The 24061-nt window shown below is 46.5% G+C and overlaps 1 protein-coding gene across 3 annotated transcripts in view; it reads left to right on the forward strand.

Annotated features, from left to right (window-relative positions):
• DOCK1 (dedicator of cytokinesis 1) overlaps positions 1-24061 on the forward strand; it is a 531871-nt gene that overhangs the window by 74449 nt on the left and 433361 nt on the right. For 2 of the 3 annotated variants that reach the window (XM_047826036.1, XM_047826038.1), the window contains exons 5-12: positions 2670-2766; positions 5122-5270; positions 10053-10188; positions 11374-11531; positions 12753-12834; positions 13248-13383; positions 16507-16579; positions 19671-19813. In XM_047826036.1, the coding sequence (XP_047681992.1) occupies positions 2670-2766; positions 5122-5270; positions 10053-10188; positions 11374-11531; positions 12753-12834; positions 13248-13383; positions 16507-16579; positions 19671-19813 (974 nt within the window). The remainder of the gene's footprint in view (positions 1-2669; positions 2767-5121; positions 5271-10052; positions 10189-11373; positions 11532-12752; positions 12835-13247; positions 13384-16506; positions 16580-19670; positions 19814-24061) is intronic. The other variant, XM_047826037.1, reaches the window with a different exon arrangement.

Consider the following 24061-nt stretch of genomic DNA (forward strand, 5'->3'; position numbering starts at 1 on the left):
ATCACAGTCAGTATAGACGTCAGACTGTGATTAATTTTTGTAAAAAAGCACTGTGAGGTATATACAAAAGAATATATGGAAAATGTAATTAGGAACCATAATAGTAAAGCGAACAAGAGATTATTTTGACTCTCGGTGAGGAGAGCCACACCCACACTGGGTCCCGGGGTGTGATGCCCCAGGGTGAGCGAGTGAATGGTGCACCCGGGAAATAAACAGCAAAGAGGTGGTTTTCCTGCCGAGGCTTTGGGGCTCCCTGTGTTCGCTCCCCATGCTGCCCTCTGTTGCTCCCACCCAAGCCCAGCTGTCTATGCCTTCCTCGTTGCAAAGGACTTCCTGCCTTCAGACTTGACCAGTCTCCTTTCTTCCGGAGACCTGCGGACACCGACCTCCCCTCCCCATGGTCCTTCCTCCTATCCAGCCCAGGCCACTCTGTCATCCCACCCCTGCTGCCTCCCTGCTCTCCAAGTTCATTACCCTGTCTCTCTTGCCGGGTTTCTTTCTGTACACCAGCCTCCATTCACTCTCAGACACCCCGCATCCCCGCATCACTGCCACATGCCTGCTGCCACCTGGTCTCTACCTTTACCCCGTAACCGAGGCGGTTCCCACTTGTCCCTCGTCCCATGGTCATATGGCTGCCGGTGCCTCCTAATTCCCAAGCTTCTAGTGTCTTCTCAAGGCTGTTCTTCTGGCACTTTCCTGCAGCGCTGGGCACTGGTGGCTGTCCCCTTCACTGGATGAAGCTCCTCGTTTGTTCTGATGCTTTCATACCCCGTTTCTCATGCTGCCTAACCTACTTCCTTCCCTGCCCGCTGCTCCCAGGGTGCTCTCCTTGTCCTTCTAGTCCTGTGTTGCCCCTCTGTTTGGGGTGGCCCGTGTCATTGTGCTTCCTCTCTGTGCGTGATGCCTGGATTGGGGCCTTCAGCCCTGACTCGTCCCTTGGTGTCATTTAGCGCCAACTAAGGAGCCACCCCCATTGACTGTCTGCTGTGTCTCGCTCATTCTTCCATGAGCCCTGCGTGATGTTCTTTCTGTAGGTCTTAATGACAACCCTATGGGGCAGACATGGCTGACCCCTTGCGGGTAAAGAGCTGGTTACAAAGAGGTGGTTACAGTGCAGCCAGATCGAGTCCATTAAAACTAGTTGGCACATTAGTTCAGAGACAGATCAGGCCTACGAAGAGGGAGGGAGTGGGAAGGATCTAGAACTGAGATGAGGACACAGTATGTAGAGCGAGGCCCTCTACGTGTGGTGAAAGTGAGTTCTAGTTGAGCCCCAAGCTTCTGATAGCCAATGGAAGAGCCCAGTGGACTGAGCATGAAACTCAGGATCTGGGAGGTGGAAGCATCCAGGTTGCTGCCAAATGTGCTCACCCCGTGGGAGAAGAGAAACCCCCCCCCCCCGGGGGGGCCCTTCTCAGAAGGGCACTGCAGAGTGCGATGAACCACATTTTCATCGACATCTTTACCGGGAACCTTGGTGACAGACCCAGCCGGGCTGCTGTGAAAACCACATTCTGAAATAGACACTGATCATGTCCCATCAAAGGGCGATTTCTAAAAGCAGTTTTGTGGATGGTGGTCTCAGACACACCCCTGCCTCGGACATCTGGTCCCTGTCGCTCCAGGGGTGCACGTGGCTAGACCTCTCCGCAGACACTGGTTTTCTCTCAGGGACACCATTGTCTTTTCCTTTGGGAGCCCCCACCATCAGTAGGTCATTGTAGCCCTGAACCCCAACTGCGAGCCAAAGTAAGCATCCTACCCGCCCATCTAGGCTCCAGCCAACTCAAGATATGTAGGTGGGACATATTTTGGGATCCCGGGATATTCCATGCTGGTTGCAGACTTGTCTATTCAGGACGTCTGGGGCGAGGTGGCCTCACTGCATGAGCCACACTTCCATCTCTTAACTCAGTCCCAAATATTCTGAGTCCTGTGTAGCACAGGGCCTGACACAGAGCATGCGACTGGAAAAACCATGGTTGATACCATTTAAACACACACACACACACACACACACACAGACACACACACACACACACACACACACACACACACACACACACAGATAGCAAGTTAAGACTAAGTCAAGGGTTAACCTTTCGGGGTGCAGGGAAAAGGGAGAGGATGCATCAGAGTTTGGGGATCACATAGAGTACCTCTGGACACTGGGGAGCCATGGCCTCGTTCATATTTTGACAGGGATAAGTGCTTCATGTATTATCATATAGTGAGTTTTATGCATGATGGAAATGTAGAAATCATCTAAACCCAAACCTGCATTTTAATGCCACACAGATTGGCTATAATTTATGGCCGTCTATAAGATAGATGGGTACACATATTATGAATGTACTCTCAGACCTTGACGTTCTGAAGACTTTAAATGGGATATTATTTGCCTCCTTCATCTTACCTTGACATATGAGGTAGACGCCTTTACATGTAGGATAATGTAGGAACACAGTCAAGTTCTGTACAAATATTACCTGTCAGTCTCAGAGATGTATGTATTCATATGTGTGGACACAGTCTTATTTGTATATTTTCTCTCCATTTGCTTAAATATTTAATTCTGTGGACCCGATTTAGAATTTACAAGGTATAGCTTGTAGACTTTAATGAAGCCATGAACTTGGCTGTCCTTTTCTCCTTTCCCTTAGGCAACATGAAACGGTCATCCCGGGCGACCTCCCGCTCATACAGGAAGTCACCACGACACTCCGAGAGTGGTCCACCATCTGGAGGCAGCTCTACGTGGTGAGAAAATGGGATGTTGAATCTAAGCTTCAAAACAGAGAAGGGTCTTGTGGGACCTTGATGTACCAAGGGGATGATTTTCCTTTCCCTGGGAACCTCAAAAGCAGAACCAAGGACTAAGTCCTACTCAGGGCAAAGAAGGCAACGTGGCCCATTATTCTTTCCACCCTGGGGGGCCACTGTCCTCTTGGACCCGCTTTGTAAATGCCATGCTCCCTGTGACAAAGCATTGGTAAAGGGAAGGGCCAAGGATTTCACCTTCATTGTGCCAAAAGGGGAGACGGGCTGCTTGAAGGCTTTGGAAGACAGGACTAGGCAGTCTGCATTGATGTACCCTCAACGTTGATATTTAGATCCTGAAAACTGAAATCTGCTTTTAAGCTTTAACGGGTGCTTCTTTACGGACGCAGTACAGAACAATTGCTGTTTATTTTTTCTGCCATTGCCTGTCTCTTATCATTTGAGTTAAACTACACAGTCTTCTAGACTTAAGTGTGCTTGTTCCAGAGGTGGGGAAGTCGTTTACATTCTGGCTCTGTGTGCAGCTGTCCAGTTCTCCCGATCACGGAAGAAGCCTTATTAACGCAGGGAGGCTGAGACTCTGACATCTTCCATTTCCTATTCCCTCAGGGCATTTCTTTGCACATAAATTCATATTTGCAGAAGATTACCTTTTGTTAAGCCTGTATTTCTATTCAGAGTGTTGATTTCTCGTATGCTAATGTTGTCAGCACAAAGCAAGGGCTCTGGAGGGAAGTCAGTGCATCGATTTCTTAGGAACACAGAAAACTTGCAAAAGTCCCACAGCTGCTCTCTGGGCAGGCTTGTTGTTTTTGATTATACAGTGGCTTCTTGTAAATGCACAGTAATAAGCAGTTGCAGTAATTGGTCATCAAATGTTCTCAAAAACCAAAAAGCGTAAAGTTAGCCATGAATGTTTTGTGTAAATCTGAGCAATTTTGTAGTCGGTGTTTCATGTTCAACTTAGCAATTTTTAAACAAAAATATGGCAGGAAAACAAACAGGGGCTGATGCTGACTGGTATGTTCGTGGGCTTGGGTCTAGTTCACGCCCGGGGGTAGACATGCCTAGTGGGCACCTTAGCTTCCTTTTTATGAATGTGGGTTTGTCTCTGGTGGACTTGCATTGTTGGATTTATACAAAGCTAGTAGAAATTTCCTTACAGCGTTTTGGTACGAGTTGTGTTTTGCTGTGCTCTGTGGCTGTAGATAAGTTAGCAAAATATTACAAAGTTTAGATACTTGATAAGGCTTTAGAAAAATGAATTAGTAAGAGGAAACAAATCTAATTGTGGAATAAACCATTACTTTTGACCATTTAGTTGTTAAGAAATTAACATTAGGATGATGCTATAAAAGTAGCTTGTGGGGTGCAGAATAGTCTCTGAGGGCCTTCTTTGACAGGTTGGTGGGGAGGGTCTTAGAAATTCCTACAAAGGTCACATACTAGAACTCGGGGAAAGGGAGGTTCAGATGTGGAGAGCAGAAGTTATTTAAAAAAGTGTGTAGTAGCCATGTTTTAATGTTTATAGGGACCGTGTTTAGAATTTCATCAAATTAAAGGTCTCCTAGATTTCATAGAAAGAACCACCTGCTTCCTTTTAGGGGCGGGGGCGTAATCCCTAACATCCTTGATGAATTGTAGTCTTGGTCTCAATGCAAAATGCTTTTTTTTTTTGTACCATCAACACCCTTCAAAATATGTATAAAGTGATAAAAATGTGAATTTTTTTGTGTGTGTTTTCCGTTTGATGTAAATGCACTGACTGCTTGTAGATTCGGACTTCACTGCTTGTAGAAGCTGCCTGCGCTGAATAAGGCGCAGCGCGCCGGGGCCCAGGCTGATGCTGTTCCCTACAGCCTGGTTGACGACGGGCCCAGGTGTTCGGTTGCCTGGGGTGCCGAGAATAGCGCTCAGGGCGCCGTCTTCAAAATGTTGAAGACTCGATGGCAAGATCTTCAAGCTCACACTGATCTTGAGGGAGGTTCAGGGGTTGCCCATCCCTGGGCCACGTGCTAGAAGCACGTGGGCTGGTTTTGAGGCTCCCCATCCCGATCCTGCTGTGGTGAACCTCTTGACTGAGAGGCATATACTCTGGAAGGTTGGGTGGAATAGTGAGGATTGTGCATTACGGCTTCTCCTTTCGATCTTTAGTGCCTCAGAGGAACCAGACTCCATATGATGTGTTCCTGTTTCATGCTAAAAACATCTTTTAACTTGACATTAATTGGATCGCATCAGATAAAGCATAGACTACATGTGTGTTTGGAAAACACTCCACAGGGCTCTTTTATACCAAAAGCTTTACATGTGGCTTTTCTCTCCTCCGTACAGCAAGACAACAGGGAGATGTTTCGAAGCGTGCGGCACATGATCTATGACCTTATCGAATGGCGATCGCAGATTCTTTCTGGAACTCTGCCGCAGGATGAGCTCAAAGAACTGAAGAAGAAGGTCACTGCCAAAATCGATTATGGAAACAGGTTTGTTTATTTCAAAGATGATTTCATGCTTAAATTATCCAGTATAATACCATTACCGTAAGCCTTGAGGAGTCTAAGATCATGTTATCATAAAAAAATTTCTAACATCAAAATAAGGGCCTAGTTTTCATTTATTTTTTAGTTTTCTTTAATTTTTTAAAATGTTTTTATTTATTTTTGAGACAGAGAGAGACAGAACATGAGCAGGGGAGGAGCAGAGAGAGAGTGGGAGACACAGAATTCGAAGCAGGCTCTAGGCTCTGAGCTGTCAGCACACAGCCGAATGTGGGGCTTGAACTCACAGACTGTGAGATCATGACCTGAGCCGAAGTCGGACGCCCAACTGACTGAGCCACCCGGGAGTCCCCCTAGTTTTCATTTTTGAAAGGATAGGATATTTTTGGGGTGCCTGGCTGGCTCAGTCGGTAGAGCATGTGACTCTGGATTTTGGGGTAGTGAGTTTGAGCCCCATGTTGGGTGGAATGATTACTTTAAAGATTAAAAAAAAAAAGGATAGGGTATTTTCTGTTGGGTTCTAAAAATCAGGAGTTTTCAGAGTCATTGTTGAAACCTATTCTTGTCTCCAAGAAGCAGGGGATTGGGTGGTCTCTCAGTTGTACTCTTCCATATAGAGGACCTTGTCGTGAGTCCCGCCGAGAAGGGACTTTTATTTTCTGCTCACAGTACTTCACTTTGAGTCCAGACCTGGGGGTCCCTGGCAATAACAAGCACCAGGTTTCTTTGTGGACCCCCCAGGTTCTGAGAGTTGGAAGGGACCTCATAGGTCACCTTGAAACTTAGCACCAGTGCGGGGGGATGGCAGGTTTGGCAAACCAGAGTACAGCCAGCTAAATCTGAATTTCAGATAAACAACAAATAGTTTGCTTTGTTGTAAGGATGGCTCTTGCAAAGGTTCCCATCTACAGCAAGCCTCCACTCCGTTGTGCTTGAATGCTTTCAGCGGCCGTGCGCTCCCTCCCGCACAGCTCTGTGTTCTAGTGTTCGCTCGCGGTTCTGATGCTGAGGGGCAGTGAGCCGCTTCTTCCTGGGTCTGCCAGGTCTGTAACCGGAAGGAGGCCACGCCCTTTCCCACCGGGTAACTGGTTGTCCCTATAATGTCAGAGCTGCAAGAGGCCTCAAAAATGATCTGGTCACACGATTCTCAGATGCTGGTCCTTATCAGCATCACTTGGAGAGCTTTCAAAATACAGAATCGTGGGACCTACCCCTGAAGATTCTGATTTCTAATATCTGGCACGCTGGCCTGGAATTTCAGTTTTTAAAAATAGACTCGGACCACGCTGGACAGCGGATCGGGCAACTTCTGGGTTGGACCAAGCCCCTCATTTTACACACTGGGATGGTGAGCCCAGAGAACGGGAGAGGGTTGCCCCAGCCGGTTAGCTGAAGGGTGCCCTGGGTATAAACTCAGCCTTTCTGCAAAATCAGAATTATAGTATCATTTTGTTTTCTAGTATTTCATCCTTTCAAGTGTGAAAAGTTTCTAGCAACATTATTAGGTAGACGGAGGGTTTGGATTAAGGCCACAGGAGGGGCGCCTGGGTGGCTCAGTGGGTTAAGCATCCGATTTCGGCTCAGGTCACGATCTTGCGGTTCGTGGGTTCGAGCCCTGCATCGCGTTCTGTGCTGACAGCTGGGAGCCTGGAGCCCGCTTCGGGTTCTGTGTCTCCCTCTCTCTCTGCCCCTCCCCTGCTCATACTCTGTCTCTGTCTCTCTCAAAAATAAATAAACATTAAAGAAAAAAGTCTACAGGAGAAGCCCCAGAAAGTTAGAGACTTCTGAGTATAGGATATTAGATATCGTTTTAGGGAAACCCATTTCGTGAGCACCTGCTTAAAAAAGCATGACACTTTTTGGAGCTTTGATTCTATTTTCTCTTGGAGTATTGTATTTTGAGCTTATGTTCAGAACCACCTGCTTAGTTTGGCTGTGGTAAGCAACGAAAGTACATTATTTCGCGGAACAATCGAGTTACGGAAGGAAGTGTTTCCAAACATAATTTACTGCTTTGAGAGGAAATACAGCCCTTAATAAGACAGTTTTTTGCCCTCCTGCTATGCTCAGACACACCTTCGTAGCAGAAGCTCACTGTGGGTTCAGACCCCACCTGAGCGCTGGCTGCTCAGAAAAACACACAGAAGAGTTGGCATGAAGAGAACCCTGACAAGCCACTTCCTGCGCCAGTTTCCATGTGGCATTCTGGAACGAGCACGGACTCTACCACGAGAGGGTTCTGGCTCAGAATCCAGGCTCAGGGTTCTTCTGGATGTTTCTCTGAGCTTAGGTTCCTTCCTTTGTGAAGCGGGTCTGGCCATCTGTCCTGGCAGGACTGAGGCGAGGAGCCCACGGCAGGGTGTATGCAGCAGGCTGGTACGTGGCCTGGGCCTCTGCTCCTCAGGGAGCCTGGTCCCGTGTGGCCTGTGGGACCTCTGGCCACCGTCCTCTAAAGCCAGATGCTTTGTAACTCTGCAGGCACCAGCACTGGGCAGCCCACAAGAGAAAGGATTCTCTCCCCCCTCATTAGCATTGGCCCCACCCACTCCAGAACTGACCCCACCCACACCAGCACGGACTCCTCCCAAGGGGTGGGCTCAGGGTTTGGGAGAGAGGGGGCTTTTCCTCATTAGCGAAGCGTATTACAGAGACAACTGAGGAGAGACTAACAGGCTTTTTAAAAAAAATGTCTTTCTGTTCCTTTTGAGGCACCCCACCATCCCCGCAACTACTAGGCTGTTTTCATGCAGAGCGAAAAGCCTCTGAGTATTTGTTTAAAAGCCTGTTTACCGTCATGTTGCCGACTGGCCCAGTGGGTCCTGCTTTGCCATCAGTGGATTTGCTTAGTAGATATTAAGAGGGGAGCACGAGGTCTTTGTGACTGCTTTCCAAATGGTGCAGTGGCCCAGCATCCTCTCAAAATGAAACCTGATTGGCACACGTTATCAGACTCCTTTCCAGCTTTAAGGTGTGTGACCTTCAGGGAGAGAAGTCGGGCATGAGTTTGCCTCGTTGGAGTCTTTCTTCCCAAGTCACCTCTCCTCTTAAAATTGTAACTGTTACAGTCATTATCTAATTGAGATTTATCTTTCTGTCAGCAGACTCTACTTTGCCGTATGGTTAAAGAAAAAAAATCCTGCTTCCATAGACTTGTTAATAGCAGGAAGAAAATCCCAAAGGCAAAAGTATAAGGCATCTGTGGTTAAGATCCTCATGTCTTATTAAAAAGAAAGCCATAACACGTCGCCGTGGTGCAGCTCCCGGTTTCTTTCTTTATATAATGGTCTTTGTTTATTCTTTAAATAAAAATTGTGCTAAAAATCACCTAACAATTTCGTCAGATTTGGGGAAACAGAGAGAAGATTGCCAAAAAACATTTCCAGACATGGATGGACAGCTTTATTAGACAGATGCTGCTCATGTTTTAAGTTGGCTACTACGTCTAGCCATCTGGCCAGAAAGTTGCTTAATGTTATTGTGGATAACTTCCACATGTTTGGTGTCGAAACACAGTAGAACATCTTTATCGAAGATCTTCTGATGAGCTAATTTCGGGATTAGAACTGACTGTAGGTAGAAGCAAAGCTGTGTGATAGAATTGACGAGAATAGAATGGTGGGTGTGCCTTTGCCCCCGCTCTTCCTTCCTACCTCTTCTCCCTAGCTTGGTGATGATGTCACCACCACCAATTTTAAATATATGGGTGCATGGGTTTGTATGTCACTGCATACACACACACACAGACACACACACACACACACACACAGGAGTATGTATGTATATACACTCTATACATAACTACACACCCTATATACACTCTATTTATCTATATATATTATACCCCCATACATACCCCTCCCCCAACTATCTATAGCATGTGTGTGCTTTAAACTACCCATGCTGTTCATATAGTGTAACACACACTTCATTTGGGCTGTGCAGATCTGTAAAATTTTGCACTTGAAGAAAAAGTCACTACTGCAATGGAAGCAAACATTGAATAATTTGTTTTAAAGATTTTACTTTTATTTATTTGTTTTTTTAAGTTTATTTATTTTGAGAGAAAAAGCAGGAGCAGGGGAGGAGCACAGAGAGAGAGGGAGAGAGAGAATCCCAAGTAGTCTCCATCTGGTCAATGCAGAGCCCAACATGGGGCTCGATTTCACAAACCATAAGATCATGACCTGAGCCGGATTCGGACAGTTAACCAGCTAAGTCACCCAGGCACCCCTGACTTTAGTTCTTTGTTTTAAAAAAAAAAAAATTTTTTTTTAACGTTTATTTATTTTTGAGACAGACAGAGACAGAGCATGAACGGGGGAGGGTCAGAGAGAGGGAGACACAGAATCTGAAACAGGCTCCAGGTTCTGAGCTGTCAGCACAGAACCCGATGCGGGGCTCGAACTCACGGACCGTGAGATCATGACCTGAGCCGAAGTCGGCCGCTTAACCGACTGAGCCACCCAGGTGCCCCATTTTTTAAGTAATCTCTGTACCCAACATGGGGCTCAAACTCACAACCCCAAGATCAAGAGCCTCATGCTCTACTGACTGAGCCAGCCAGGTGCCCCTGAGTAATTTTTTTGAATTCCAAAGGAATGTGTTTTAAAGAAAGTGACCTTATAGAATTATGTCCCCTAGTATTATGGATGACCCTGACTTTCTATGATGTTTTCAACTGCGCCTAGTTGTTGGGACTGAAGTTGTGTCAGAGAATTCAAAGCCCTTGGTCCGTGTCCATGAAGCTCTGAATTCTTGTTGTTCTAGAATTCTTGATCTGGACTTGGTGGTGAGAGATGAAGATGGGAACATTTTGGATCCAGAACTAACTAGCACGATTAGTCTCTTTAGAGCTCATGAAATCGCTTCGAAACAAGTGGAGGAAAGATTGCAAGAAGAAAAGGTAAGTTTGGCTGTCTGTAATGTGCCATTTACATTGAGAGTACCTTTTCTCAGTAACAGTTTTCAACATTAATAAAACACCAGTGAGGCCCAGAATTTGTACTAGAAAACTCAGAAGGCACGACTATACAGTATATTTCATACAATGATGAATGGAAAGGAACCCAGTGTCCAAACATACTGCTGACGACCAGGAAGGATTTCATCCCTTGGTGGGGGCGGGGGGAGGGTTGTAAGCACTGTGCTACGTCTTAGGAGGCAGGGTCTTAACGACATTGACTTTGTGTTTTCATCTCATGGGAAACAATACTGGATTCTGCATCTCTGATAGGAGCCAAAGGAGTAACATATTCTAAGCTTGATGAGGGCAGGGAACATGTGTCTTATTGATCTTCTGCATTTTCTCTGGTCTCTAATGGTGTCTTCTCTATAGCAGATATTAAGAAGTCAGTTGACTGATTGAGTCAGCCGTTCATTCAGCAAGTATTTATTGAGCACCTACTGGGTACCACAAACTGAGGACGTACTGATGAATAAGACAGAAGTGTTCTCGGAGGATTTAGTCTAGTGGGGGAACCAGAAATTAAGCAGCTCTGCATGTGAACATCACCGTGATTCGTTGTTTAGACACTGCAGTATTTGAAGACCATGTTCAGTACAAACTGTTAAGGGGTTGTGACCTTTGTACTGGGTGCGTGCATGTGTTGAGTGGGACAAGGAAGTGACTACAGAGTGGCTTTGCTGTGTTAGGCTAACCGGTTGCATGTAGTTTTCTGTTCTGTCATCAATAAAGAAAGTGCAACGTTGGTTAGTGGTGAGTATTGCTAATGTCAACTTTCTTCCTTCCTTCCTTCCTTCCTTCCTTCCTTCCTTCCTTCCTTCCTTCTTTTCTTTCTTTCTTTCTTTCTTTCTTTCTTTCTTTCTTTCTTTCTTTCTTTCTTAAGTTTATTTACTTATTTTGAGAAAGTGAGAGCATGTGTGCGCGTGAGTTGGGGAAGGGCAGAGAGAGGGAGATAGAGAATCCCAAGCAGGCTCCGCATGGTCTGTGCAGAACCCGATGAGGGCCTCGGGCTCATGAACTGGGAGATCGTGACCTGAGCCGAAATCAAGGGTCAAGGACACTTCACTGACTGAGCCCCCCAGGCACCCTGCTACTGTCAACTTTCTGTTTTATTTCTACTTACAGTCCCAAAAGCAGAACATAGATATTAACAGACAAGCTAAGTTTGCCTCCACCCCTTCTCTGGCCTTGTTCGTCAACCTCAAAAATGTGGTTTGTAAAATCGGAGAAGATGCTGAAGTGCTGATGTCTCTTTATGACCCTGTGGAGTCCAAATTCATCAGGTCAGTGACGTTCCCTCGCGGCTGTCTTTCCTCTCCGGGTAACGTTCGGAAAGTGGCGCTGGGCCCACCAGACGTCTAGGTCTCTCAGAGAGCAGGGGGGAGATCAGTTGGCCATACTTCCCCCGGCAGCTGAGCCCAGGGCGGTTTGGGATGGTGTGATGGCACTGCCGGGCTCTGGTCCAGGGTCAGCTCTCTTGCGTGCACACAGGTGTTCGAATGTAGAGTGTTCGTCTTGGAACTGTTTCGTGGACGTGGCAACCAACCAAAGATGGAAGTCATTGTTTCCTGTGTTGTCTTCATAGGGTTTTATGTTTCCAAGACCCCCCCCCCCCCCCGCCCCAGATAATGTCACTCTTGTCTCAATCTTGCTGTTGTCAAACTTTTGTCTTTTGCGAATGTCACTTTTGGACCTTTGACCTATTGTTATTTCTGCAACACGATTGGCTGGAATATAGTGTCTAGATGGCTGCCTGCTATATAAAGGCTCTCAATTAATAATTGTTGAATGAAATATTATAAATCTCGTCTTTGTCATCCCTGTCATTTCTAATGTGGTCTTTTCCCTCCTTCTTGCTTTTGTCTCAGTATAACTCTCTCTTTGTCCAGATGGAAAAATTATGGTTCAAATTATGTGTGAAGTGTGTGTGTGCTCATGCACGTACCTTTAAAACTCAAATATCTTCATTTGTGTTGTTCAAAATTATAAAAGTTGATATGTGATAGAAAACAGAACAAATGGATGAATTTCATCCTTATTTATGATACGGACTCCATTTCGTCTTGTCGTAGGATTCCATTTGTCTATATGGCATATTTGGTTGTTTTAGGCTCTGAGACAGACGTGCAGTATTTCTTTTATACTGTAAATGAATGAATGGTGAATTTTAGATCATAGTCAATCTCAATAAACGAATAATGCTTTTAAAATAATAAACTTTGAAATGACGTTCGCATATAGTTCCATTGCAAAATTACAGCCTTTCAGAGATTCTCGACTATTCCCTTGTGTGGGAAATTACTTATGTGCTAATGGAAAAGCAGTTCTCTCTGGCATGGCTGACATTTCTGAACTCGTATAGTTGTCTGCATTGTGGACTTATGTGGTATTATTTATAAATCAATGTGGGTGTCTATTTAGTGTCCTGTTAAATTTAGAAAATGAATTTGTTTTTCTTTCTTTCTTTCTTTCTTTCTTTCTTTCTTTCTTTCTTTCTTCTCAAGTGAAAACTACCTGGTTCGCTGGTCAAGTTCAGGATTGCCTAAAGACATAGACAGATTACATAATTTGCGAGCTGTTTTTACTGTAAGTACAACCAAAGAGGTTCATTTGAATCATTCACCATTCCAGTGATTATCTTTAATGATTGCCCTCTGACTTGTGTCTACACTAGAGCATGGATCCTTGGGATGCTTGTAACCCGTGTGAATGCAGTGATAATAAGATACCTTCCCAGAGCTGTTCAGGGGTCTCTAGCTTCCCTTAGGATCCCCATGACAGAGATTTGCCCCAGCACTCTCTTAACCCTGCATCTGAAGTTTGCTTAACGTTAATTGACTATTGTTATCCAGCTCCTTTTTGTTATGTGAACAACTTATTAAAATGCTAAAAACTGGTCAGAGAAGAGAGTCCCAATCCACCTTTTTACTGTCTGTTTCAGTTGCACCTGCATTGAGTAATGGTTCTCCCAAATAATTTATGGAAATTAATATTTCCAGGACCTCGGAAGCAAAGACCTGAAAAGAGACAAAATCAGTTTCGTTTGTCAGATCGTACGAGTGGGTCGCATGGAGCTGAGGGACAACAATACCAGGAAACTGACCTCGGGCCTGCGGCGGCCTTTCGGAGTGGCTGGTAATCCATTTCTCTGCTTTCCTTAGAGTTTCTAGACCGTCACGTTCATCCTGAGTAAGAGCTGCTGCTCAATACTGGACGGTGGACTGCTTTGATTTATAAGCTCTTCTGTTAGAGAGAGAGGGAAAAAAAATCTCTTAGCTCTTTTCTGTGTGGTTTCTGTGGACTGGCAGCTCGCGATGCTTCAGTCGCAAGTTTCCGATGTAAATCATATATTTGGTTTTAAAGCAGATCACATCTCCTGAGGGAGACCCTGACCCACATTCTCAGCCTGGAGGAAAGCCAGTCATTGGATGGCTTCACGGTTTCTGGAGCTGGTGATTGATTGATTCAGGAGGAAATTCACAGTGAATAGTCAAAGTGATGATGGGGTAGGAGGAGACCGGAGCATGAGGAGGACCCAGTTATCTTGGAGTAGGTTCCGTCTGTCCTCCATATTTGTGTTCCGTTATTTCGGTGACAGCTCAAGAAGAGGGACTGATTAGTCACCTCTGCTAGGGAAAGGTGAGGGTGTTCCCTGTCTTTTGGGGAGAGATGAAGATAGCCGTATCTTTTTGGTGCAAAAGGTTAAATATTTTAATGGAGTGATTCTCAGCCCTAACTGTGTTTGGGAACGGTTTGGGGCACGATTAAAAAATATATTTTTGAGCACCTGGGTGGGTGGCTCGGTTGGTTAAGTGTCCGACTCTTGATTTCGGCTCAAGTCATGATCTCATGGTTTGTGAATTTGAGGCCTGCATGGGTTTCTGTGCTGATAGTACAGAGCCTGGGATTCTCTCCCTCTCTCTCTGTCTCCACCCCCCCCCCCCGTCTCTGCCCCTCCCCACCGCATGCGCGCTCCCTCTCCCTCTCTCTCTAAATAAATAAATAAATCAACTTAAAAAATATATACACATTCTTGCCCAGGCCCCACATCCTGCCAATTAAATGAGAATTCCTTCTTTAACCAAGTCACCTATGAGCCACTACGGGTGTGAGGCACCCAGTGGAACGCTGCCATCAGGCTGCCTTGCCTCCCTCGTCACATGGCATTCAGCACCCCCAGTGGCGCTGTCCTAAACTAGTGCACACCCCTAACCTGCTCAGGACATCCTCTGACCTCCTGTTCTCTTTCTGGTTAAGAAAGGACACTTCTCCGCCTGAGAAGGTGGATCACCTTTTTGGTCATCCGCTTCTGTTCATACCTGTGCAACTCCAGTTCCCACACATGAACTTAATTTTAAGATTTTATCCAGAATAACTTCTGCATGTTTGTGTCGACAGAGCCCGGGTGAGCGATGTGTTCACGGACCTTTAAGCCTCCGGTTCTTAGCCTTCTATGGGAAATGCTATGTCGTGTTTCTTTTGTAATGTAGTGTAAAAGTGATATAGAACTTATGAAAAGACAAAAAGCGTAAGTAAAACATAAGTCACTCATAATTCTGTGTAGCCGGGGTTGTACCAAAGCCCCAACCAGAGCGCGAACCTCCGTGGTACGGGCCAGCGTGCGGGCGAGCCGCGGTGAGGGAGATTCCTTGCGAACAAGGTCTGTGCTGTCACAGCCTGCTCCTCCGGGGCTTGGGACAGGCGCCACTGAAAGGGCTGTCACTCCCAGGACGTGGAAGACTAAGGCTGCCTTCACCTGACTGGTGTCACACGCAAGTCTCATGGCTCACTCTCTTGCTTCCTTCCTGCGAAACTTTGCTGGGCTCCTGATGTGTTCCCCGGCCTGATGCCTGGGTTTTGGCATTGTGGTATCATTGGGGGCAATGCGAGAACTTACGGGTGCCCCAGAGCAGTGGCCAGGTTGTATGACTAGGGAGATGCACTCAGCGGCGGGAGGAGAGAGGGCTGCAGACACACAGGCGGGCTGTGCCTTGTGGACTGCGTGTGGCAGGTGGTCTGCGAGGCCCAGGCTCTCCCCCCTGTGACCCAGCGCCACACGGTTCTCAGTTGGCGGTGAAAGTATGGTCTTGGGCATCTGAGGGTCTCAATAGGTGCATCTAATGCCAATCCGTTGCCCCCAAAGATGCTTAAAGCTAGGGGCGTCTTCTGGTAGGTGGAGACTGTGGTCTGGGCCATATGCCTTCGGGGCATCCACAACCTGATGATCTAGTTCACTTGTGATGCTTTGACCCGTATCTCTGGACACATGTGTGGGCTCTTCACTCCAAGAGGAGCAGTGGTTCAGCAGGGTGTGGGCTGTTTTCCCTCAGGACACACTGTGGAAGCTCCGTGGGCTCCACCGAGGCAATCAGCATGTGATGATGCTTCTCTTCTCGTCCTTACAGAGTCGTCCCCCTTTTTGTTGGGGGAGGAGCAAGTGGTAGAGATGGAAATTGTCCACATTGTCAGTCCATGGTCGTAATCCTCAGGGAAGGGATTGTGAAGAGAAAATCAGTGAGCTATGTTACCCAGTTACCTGAAGTATGGGGATCGAGCGGAGACAGAGAAAGCGCCCGGGGCTGTCGTTGGGGGTCTCTGGCTGCAATGGTCAGAGCTTGAAAATCGGAGACTTTCTAGCTCTCTGACTTTGGGCAAGGTCATTCATTGGTGTCCTGGAGCCTCCATTTCCTCAGTTGTGCAGTCGGTGACTTTGAGGATCAGCTGTCGAATGCCCCTTGAAATAGTGTCCACGGATGCTGGCGTGGGATGGGTAGACGGATGGTAGTTACTTTATTTTTGGGGGAATGCAAGAACTTATGGATGCCCCAGGGCAGTGCCCATCAGCGTGGTCGGCCCTTGCCACATGTGGCTTTTATGAATGAAATCAAAGTAAAAATTCAGTACCACCATCACATTTGCCACGTTTCAGGTGCTTGTTGTTCCGGAACATTCCATCATCACACAACCTTTGTTTGGACAGGGCAGCTCCAGAGTGTCGGGTTGCATCCTAGGCAAAGGAATTTATTGAGCAGAACTCTGCCATTTGGGCCCCAACCCCATTTGGGTCGATGTTCTAAGATAACTTCATTTGTCTTTGGAACATGAAAATGCTCTGAACTTGAATATTAAAAAAAAAAAAAAAATGCCACCGTGTGGTTTATGCCGCTGTTGGTCAGAAGACAATCTGATGTTGCTTTATTTGTTTGTTTTCTCTGATTATAGCACTTAAAACAATCCCTGTTCTTTTCTTGTCCCCAGTGATGGATGTAACAGATATAATAAATGGAAAAGTAGATGATGAAGATAAGCAGCATTTCATCCCCTTTCAGCCGTAAGTATGGAGCAATCAAAGCACTCAGCCAGATACAAGATGGAAAACGTGTGTTTGTAATAATTCTCTTCAAAGTTAAGTTTATAAATTCAGCACAAAGAGAGATTGATTATTTTGTAATAATGGAAGATCTGTGTAGTCACGGCGGTAGTGCATGGCATTTCTGTAGCCCCACGAGTCTTGGGTTAAAGTTGCCTCGTGGTCTTGCACGTAGAAGATTTTCCGGGTGATTCGGGGGAATCGCCGTGTCGCATAGGACACGCAGAATTACCAGTCCACCGTGAGCATGAATGTTCCTTTACATAATTGATTCATTCTAGTAGCTGTACATATTCAAAATGCAGCATTTCCACATTCATCACGGGAGGCTGCTGTTTTTAAAATAGAAAACCAAACAAAATAGTGATGAATTCTTTTGTAAAGTGAAACGCTTGAAACAAATAATCATGCTGCTGCTTTTCTGTCTCTGTTGCTGCTTCAAGCGGACGGAGTCTGTGCTCACCTTTCTTAGGGTTTATTGTAGTTCTGAAGCCAAGTGTGTGGAGAGGTGTGGGAAGCTTGGAAAACACTTGGAGGAGATTTGTTAAATTGATTCTCTGAATGGAAGGTAGATCCCGTGGAAAAGGTCGAAAGGATTGGTGTCCTTTCCTTGGGGATGAAAGCGAGAGAGTAGCTACATAATGATCTGTGGCCACTTCACCGGACGCTTCTCCATCTCAGACGGCCGTGGAGAGAGAAAGGAAGAGGGATTAGAGTGGTTCAGGTTAATCAGAAGAGACAGCTTCCTCCTGAGGGTGTGAAATCTTAGAAGGGTAGACCATAAGGCGTGTTAGAATGACCTTCATAGTGTTCTGCCTTCTGCCTTTTCTCCTTATTTCTGTTCTTACTTAAGTGGTTCCAGGCTTGAAATAAATTTTATTTTAGAAATCTGTGTTCAGGTGTTGGCTGAGGAGGTTTGGAGTCTGGTGATGCCCAGCAGGTAGCTGAAGGAGTCTCTTTGGGGGCAGGGTGGGCAGGAGCTGTGAGTTTGGCTTCCCATTGCACTGCCCATTCTTACGTGACGGATCCCCTCACTCAGCCCCGGGCTTGAGAACCATTTGTTCAAGATGGGGTTATGATGGTTTTCTTTGCAGGCAGGTGATCTAGTCAGACAGCATCCTAAAGCATGGCTCAGTGGAAATTTTTGCAGTCTTCCCAGTGTGAGAATAACAGAGAACCGTGCATTAACCAGCTTAAAATGGGTTTTCACCACACACAACTGGAGGCAAAGGTCTTTTGTGGCTTCATTCCGTTAGCGTCACTCCTCTGTCCAATATGGTAACCATGAGCTACATGTGGCTGTTTCAATTAGTGCAGATTAAATCAAATGAAATACTTCTTTAATCACATTAAAAGTGTTCCCATTGAAAGTTCCCAAAGTCCCGTTGAGAGTGTTCAGTCCCACTGGTAGCCGGTGGCTACCATATTTGGCAACACAGGTCTAGAACATTCCCGTCATTACAGAACGTCCTGTTGGGTAGTGCCGCCTTGGAATCACATCCAGTGAGGATAGTTACAAAGGGAGCATGGTTCTGCGGAATCTGGAAGTTTCCTCAGTAAACAAGGGAAACATCGTCTTTGAACATAGGCAGATATTGAGGTAATAAATAAAATATGCCCTTATAAAATGATAATCCTAAGTTGCTGCTTTTGCCCATGAGAAATAATGCAGCCCAGTGCTGTTTTGAATGCTGTTTTATATATTAGACCTCAGAGTTTCTTGATGTCTTAATGTACCCCTGAGTTGAAACTACCTGTTGTCTGCTAGTGTCTTCTGGGAAAAGTCAAGGGAAAAAAAACTGTGGGTCGTTGTTTGAAAAGTTAGGGAGTTTACGAGTTTAAGACCCACAAGTCCGAATTTCACTGGGACGTGTTACGGCCATGTTGCCGCCATCTTTTTCTGTCTTAGAGCAAAACACCCATTTTAAAAATTATTATTACGTGTTCGACTCTTGCTGTAATTTGTGACTCCTTGCTCCCTTAAAGGAAGACTAATATTTCTAGTGTTTGAAACAAAAGAGCAGCATGATTTTAATAGCAAACTAAGCAATGAAACCAGTTCTTTGGGAAATGCCATGCTAATGAAACCGTTTTTTGCTCCATTAAAACTGATTTATTATATCACAGGATAAGTTTTAGGGAAGGAAGCACAGTGTACATCTTTCTCTCTCTGTCTTTTTTAACTTGGTGAAGTAAATTAAAAGTCCTCGGCTCTCTTGAGTAATGTGGGCTCAAATGATGAATAACACTTGTCCTTGGTTCTGGAAATGATTTTAAACATTACGTACATGACGTACATTTTCTTGCTCATTGCATATTGTGCTTTGCTGTGCTACATGGTATTTCTCTTTGCACATGTTGCCTGTTTGTACTTATCTCTTGGTCTTAGCGTAGCTTCTATTAAAAACTCATGATCCCCGGGACCCCCAAAGGGTGATGGTTTGCATTCATAATCACATCACAGTGTCACTTTTCAGACATGGTAGTTATGTTCTCCAAAGACTGTGCCATTCTTTTCACACTTAATTATCCGAGGCTACACTGGGTACACAGTCTGATGGAGTGGGTGGTTTTCACCCAAGTTCTCCAAGCAATTAGGTTGTAGGGATTGTTTTTTGATCTTGATTTTGCTTTTCCCTTCAAACCACCTGCCCCTTGACCTAAGCTATGGTCAGGAATTACTGAAATTGAAGAAAGGGACATGAACATTCCTTGCAATTAAATGCTATCCACATTATTTTCAGATAAGTCCCCCCCGCCCTTTTTTTTTTTTTTTAGTATCTATTAGAAATGGAGTGGAGTCGTGGTGGATGTTTATTTCCTGGGGATAGGGTTGACCTTGTTTGCTTTACTTCTCTTGTGTTTCAGCATTTTCCTGATCAATGCTCTTCCCTGTCTCTCTTGTCACCTATCCTGTCCTTTGTCGTGCGTTGACTCATGATGACTCTCTCGCACTCGGTGACGATGATCTCTTGTGTTCCCTTGTTACCGTGACCTCTGGGTCTCTGTGCCCCTTTGTCTCCTGTGGTCTTGGTCGTCCCGTGCCCTCCAGGCTCGCGTTGGACGACGCCATTCGACACAAGCCGCTGAACATGTCATCCCGTTTTTCACCCAGGGTGGCAGGGGAGAATGACTTCCTTCAGACTGTTATAAACAAAGTCATTGCTGCCAAAGAAGTCAACCACAAGGGCCAGGGTATGTATTCTGTTGTTTTGTTTCTACAAATGTTCGTTTATTACATGAACTTGGGACAATGCTGTATGCTTTGCATTTTAGTTTGATGATGATGATGGTGGTGATGATGAGAATGAGGATGGTGGTGGTGATGTTGATGGTGGTGGTAATGGTGATGAGGATGATGGTGATGATGGTGATGGTGATGATGGTGATGATGATGTTGGTGATGGTGATGAGAATGATGGTGATGATGATGGTGGTGATGGTGATGAGGATGATGGCGATGATAGTGATGATGATGGTGGTGATGGTGATGAGGATGATGGTGATGGTGATGATGAAGATGATGGTGATGATGATGATGGTGATGGTAATGAGGGTGATGGTGATGATGATGGTGATGATGGTGATGGTGATGAAGATGGTGATGATGGTGATGATGATGTTGGTGATGGTGATGAGGATGATGGTGATGAGAATGAGGATGGTGGTGGTGGTGATGTTGATGGTGGTGGTGATGGTGATGAGGATGATGGTGATGATGAGAATGAGGATGGTGGTGGTGGTGATGTTGATGGTGGTGGTGATGGTGATGAGGATGATGGTGATGATGGTGGTGATGGTGATGAAGATGATGGCGATGGTGATGGTGATGATGGTGTTGGTGATGAAGATGATGGTGATGATGGTGATGATGGTGTTGGTGATGGTGATGAGGATGATGGTGATGATGATGTTGGTGATGAGGATGATGGTGATGATGATGATGGTGATGGTAATGAGGATGATGGTGATGATGAGAATGAGGATGGTGGTGGTGGTGATGGTGATGGTGGTGATGGTGATGAGGATGTTGGTGATGAGGATGATGGTGATGGTAATGAGGATGATGGTGATGGTGGTGATGATGGTGGTGATGGTGATGATGTTGGTGATGGTGATGAAGATGGTGATGATGGTGATGATGGTGTTGGTGATGGTGATGAGGATGATGGTGATGAGGATGGTGGTGATGGTGATGAGGATGATGGTGATGATGGTAGTGCTGACGATGACGCTGGCAGTGTTGGATCAGGATGTGCTCATACAATGTATGCACAGTGTAGGTACAGCATGTGAAGGTTTTCTTGCTGATCACCCGTGTAAGCATTGCTAAGAGCCAGCCTTCTGGGTGAGCGGGGAAGGCTGAGTGGGACACAATTAAATGTTTGCAATGAGTCCAGAGTTGATGAGCCTGGAAGCAACTCTGCTTTCCTGAGTCTTCTTCAGCCCTGTCCTCTCATCCTAGCCAGTTGTGAAAACACTCGAACGACCTCACAAGAGAATACAGTAGTTGTCCACCGGCTGTTCACTTCCCCTTTGCTGCTCAGAGAGATGTGGAGACATTCAGCACAACACAGCTCTGCGTGTGCTCTTCTCTGTTTTCCTTGCCCGTGTCGCGCGCTAATTGCTGGCACGTTGTTTCCTGGGGCTCCCCTTCCTCCCTCTGAGGAAGTGGCTTCATTTTGCAGACAGATTTCCCTTCAGTTTTGTAATGGAAGGGACTTCTCCTCCTGACGCCGCGTCTTGCACTCATCGTTTTTAATCCCACGCTGACAAGTTTCCCAGCAGCTGACCTTCTGGAGGCAGAGGCAATGAATCAATCACCCCGGGCTGGTGACAGTTGGCACTCGGGCTGGCCAGGACCGCTGCCAGAAAACAGCTGTTTACTGAGGCCTCGCCTCCAGCTCAAGGGGAAGTCACCTTCAGAGCCCTTACCTGAGGCTGCTTTTAGCACCGGTGGGAGAACCCACTTTTCAGTCCTCGATTAGATGCAGACTTACCATAAACTCCGTGGAGCTTAGGTGGATAGACCTCTTTCATTGTCTAGTTACCTCTGTCGCCAGCCTTTTAAGAAACAGTTCTCGTGATTCGTTTCCCGTTGTTATAAAGGAGAGTATGAATTGAGTGTGATGAGTTTTCTGGAGGAATGGGAAGCCTTTGGCTTTCTTTGGCGTGAACTAGCCAGCCCCTTCCCTGGCAAACCACAACCCCCAAAGCAAAGCAAAGCAAAGCAAAGCAAAAACCCCAACCCCAAAGCGTTAATGAACCGTGGCCTCTGTAGACAGAGTGGTTTAAGCTGACCCAGGACCCACCTTCTCATCAATTACTGGCTCTCTGATTTGCACGTTAATTGAAAACCACAGGGAGATCCAATTAAAGTTGTTTTGATTGGGGCCACCCTCAGACTGGGAGCTCCAGTGCCCAGACCCCAGGCTCCTGTTGGATTGAGTTTCTCTTCCAGAGCCATCAGATTGTGATAAACTTCTGTCCCAGAGTCACACAGGAAAAGTGGAGATTAGTGTTAGACCAGCGGGAAACTCCTCGGAAGGAGGACCCACGGCCTGCCTCCATCAATCTCACTGGTATCGTGGTCCATATCTGTGTCACCAGAGGCCCGTTGGGCTGATACCAGGGGGACCCTGTGAAATAGAGAAGGAGCGGTGTTTTTAGGTCCCAGTGAGAACTGAGAGACAAGAGCATTGTTTTTTTCCTGCATGGAAGTGGGCAATGTCGCTAGCTTTTTTTTCTTTTTCTTTGAAGCTAACTAAAGTGACCATTTCTCCGGGCTCCCTGGCCAGCCAGCTTCAGTGCATTCCAGGGAGACCAGAGACAGCTGCAGCCCAGGGAATGCAGCACAGAACTCGCTGCGAGGTGTGTGGGGTTGGCCCGGTGGAGCCGCGTGCTTTCAGCGGTGGTGGTGACCCGGCGCACCCCGGCGATGTCCCTCCAGCCACCGCAGGCTTGTCAGCCAGAGTTCCCCACACTCATCCTTCCCCGGCTCCTCCCTCGGCTTTGGCCTATTTTAGGTTTACATCCACACGTTTACTTGTCACGATTGACATTTTTTATATTTAGCCCCAATTATTCTGAACCCTGAACCCAGGGCTTCAGGGGTTTGATGTGGACAGTAAGCCCCCTCCCCCCCCCCCCCCCAGCTGCTCCTCCTGTTGGAGTTAGAATGTATGCTAATTTCTTTTGTTTTTAGCCACTCTGGTTAAGCAGAAGTCAACCTCCAGGGCACTTGTTCGTTGAAAATTGGCCTCATTTTCTCCTTTGAGGAAAGTGCTTTAAACCCAATGTAATCAGGAAAGCTTAATCTCTGTGTTTAAATCGTGTTATAACAAATTGAATTGTGTCATTAAGTAACTAGTTGATGAACTAAGGTCTTTGAGCAAGCTCGCATTTGTGTGAATGAAAGGTGTTTGGGAGGCGGCCGGATTCGAGAATGGTGTTGTCAAACATTTCTCTGCCTCGGACCTCTGTAAATGATTACCTCACCACGTCCTGCGAGTCCTTGACGAATGTCATTGAGTGGGATTCCTGCTGGGGACACTCATGCCTTTGGGAGGTTTTGGGACCAGAGATTTGAGAGCCTCGAAGCTGCACCTTGGTGTCCCCAGTAGGGATCGCGTCTCTGTCACCTGCAGTGATGATCTCCCCTTGCACTTAGACACGTGTCCCTTGACTTGCTCTGCTCCACTGGAGGATATGGCCCCCTCAGGGGCCTGTCTGCTCTCCTTTCAAGAGACCTCTCCTGAAGGTCCACAGGAACACCAACCTGTGGTCCTTTTGTGTGAATTAGAAATAGGGCGTCCATCTTCTCAGTGAGTCGGAAGATGCAGGCAGCGCTTGGGCACCCAGCTTGATGAGCAGAGTGTGGGCTGGGTTTAGCTCCCCACTTGCCTTTCTTTGCCAGGGCCTTGTGCAGTGCACATCCTGAGCAAGGATACCTCTGTCCCTATGTGGGTGTCACCCCCTGACATCTCTTTAGGGACCTCCTTTTATGGGTTATGCTTTCCTCCTCTTTCTTCAAACTCTCCCTCTCATGATTTGGAGTTTTATATTTTAAACAGAAGGGAAAACAACAGGAAAGGAAAGAAAAGGAAAACACCATGCATAGAACAGTCTACCTTAGAAAACATGTCTGTCTCTGTGTATTGGCTCGCTCTCTCCGAGTTTCTCAACAGAGAGGCTTATATCTCCTCCCTCTGACCTTCATCTGTGTTCCTTCTTTGCCCTCCCGTCGGCGTTGCCCCCTCCCGTCTTCACCAGAGGTGCACTTGCTGAGGACCTCCGGAACACCCTGGGTGCTCAGTGCCGTGGACACTGCCCTTGTTGCTTGGGCTGCGTCTTGTGCCTCTCACCACCTTGCTGCTACCCCCCTGGGTTTTCCCTGCTTGCTCTGGCCTCTGAGGTCCTTTGTGAGCTTTAAGTGTCGGGAGT

Source organism: Prionailurus viverrinus, chromosome D2 (assembly GCF_022837055.1).
Source record: "Prionailurus viverrinus isolate Anna chromosome D2, UM_Priviv_1.0, whole genome shotgun sequence".
NCBI classification, from domain to species: Eukaryota; Metazoa; Chordata; class Mammalia; order Carnivora; family Felidae; genus Prionailurus; species Prionailurus viverrinus.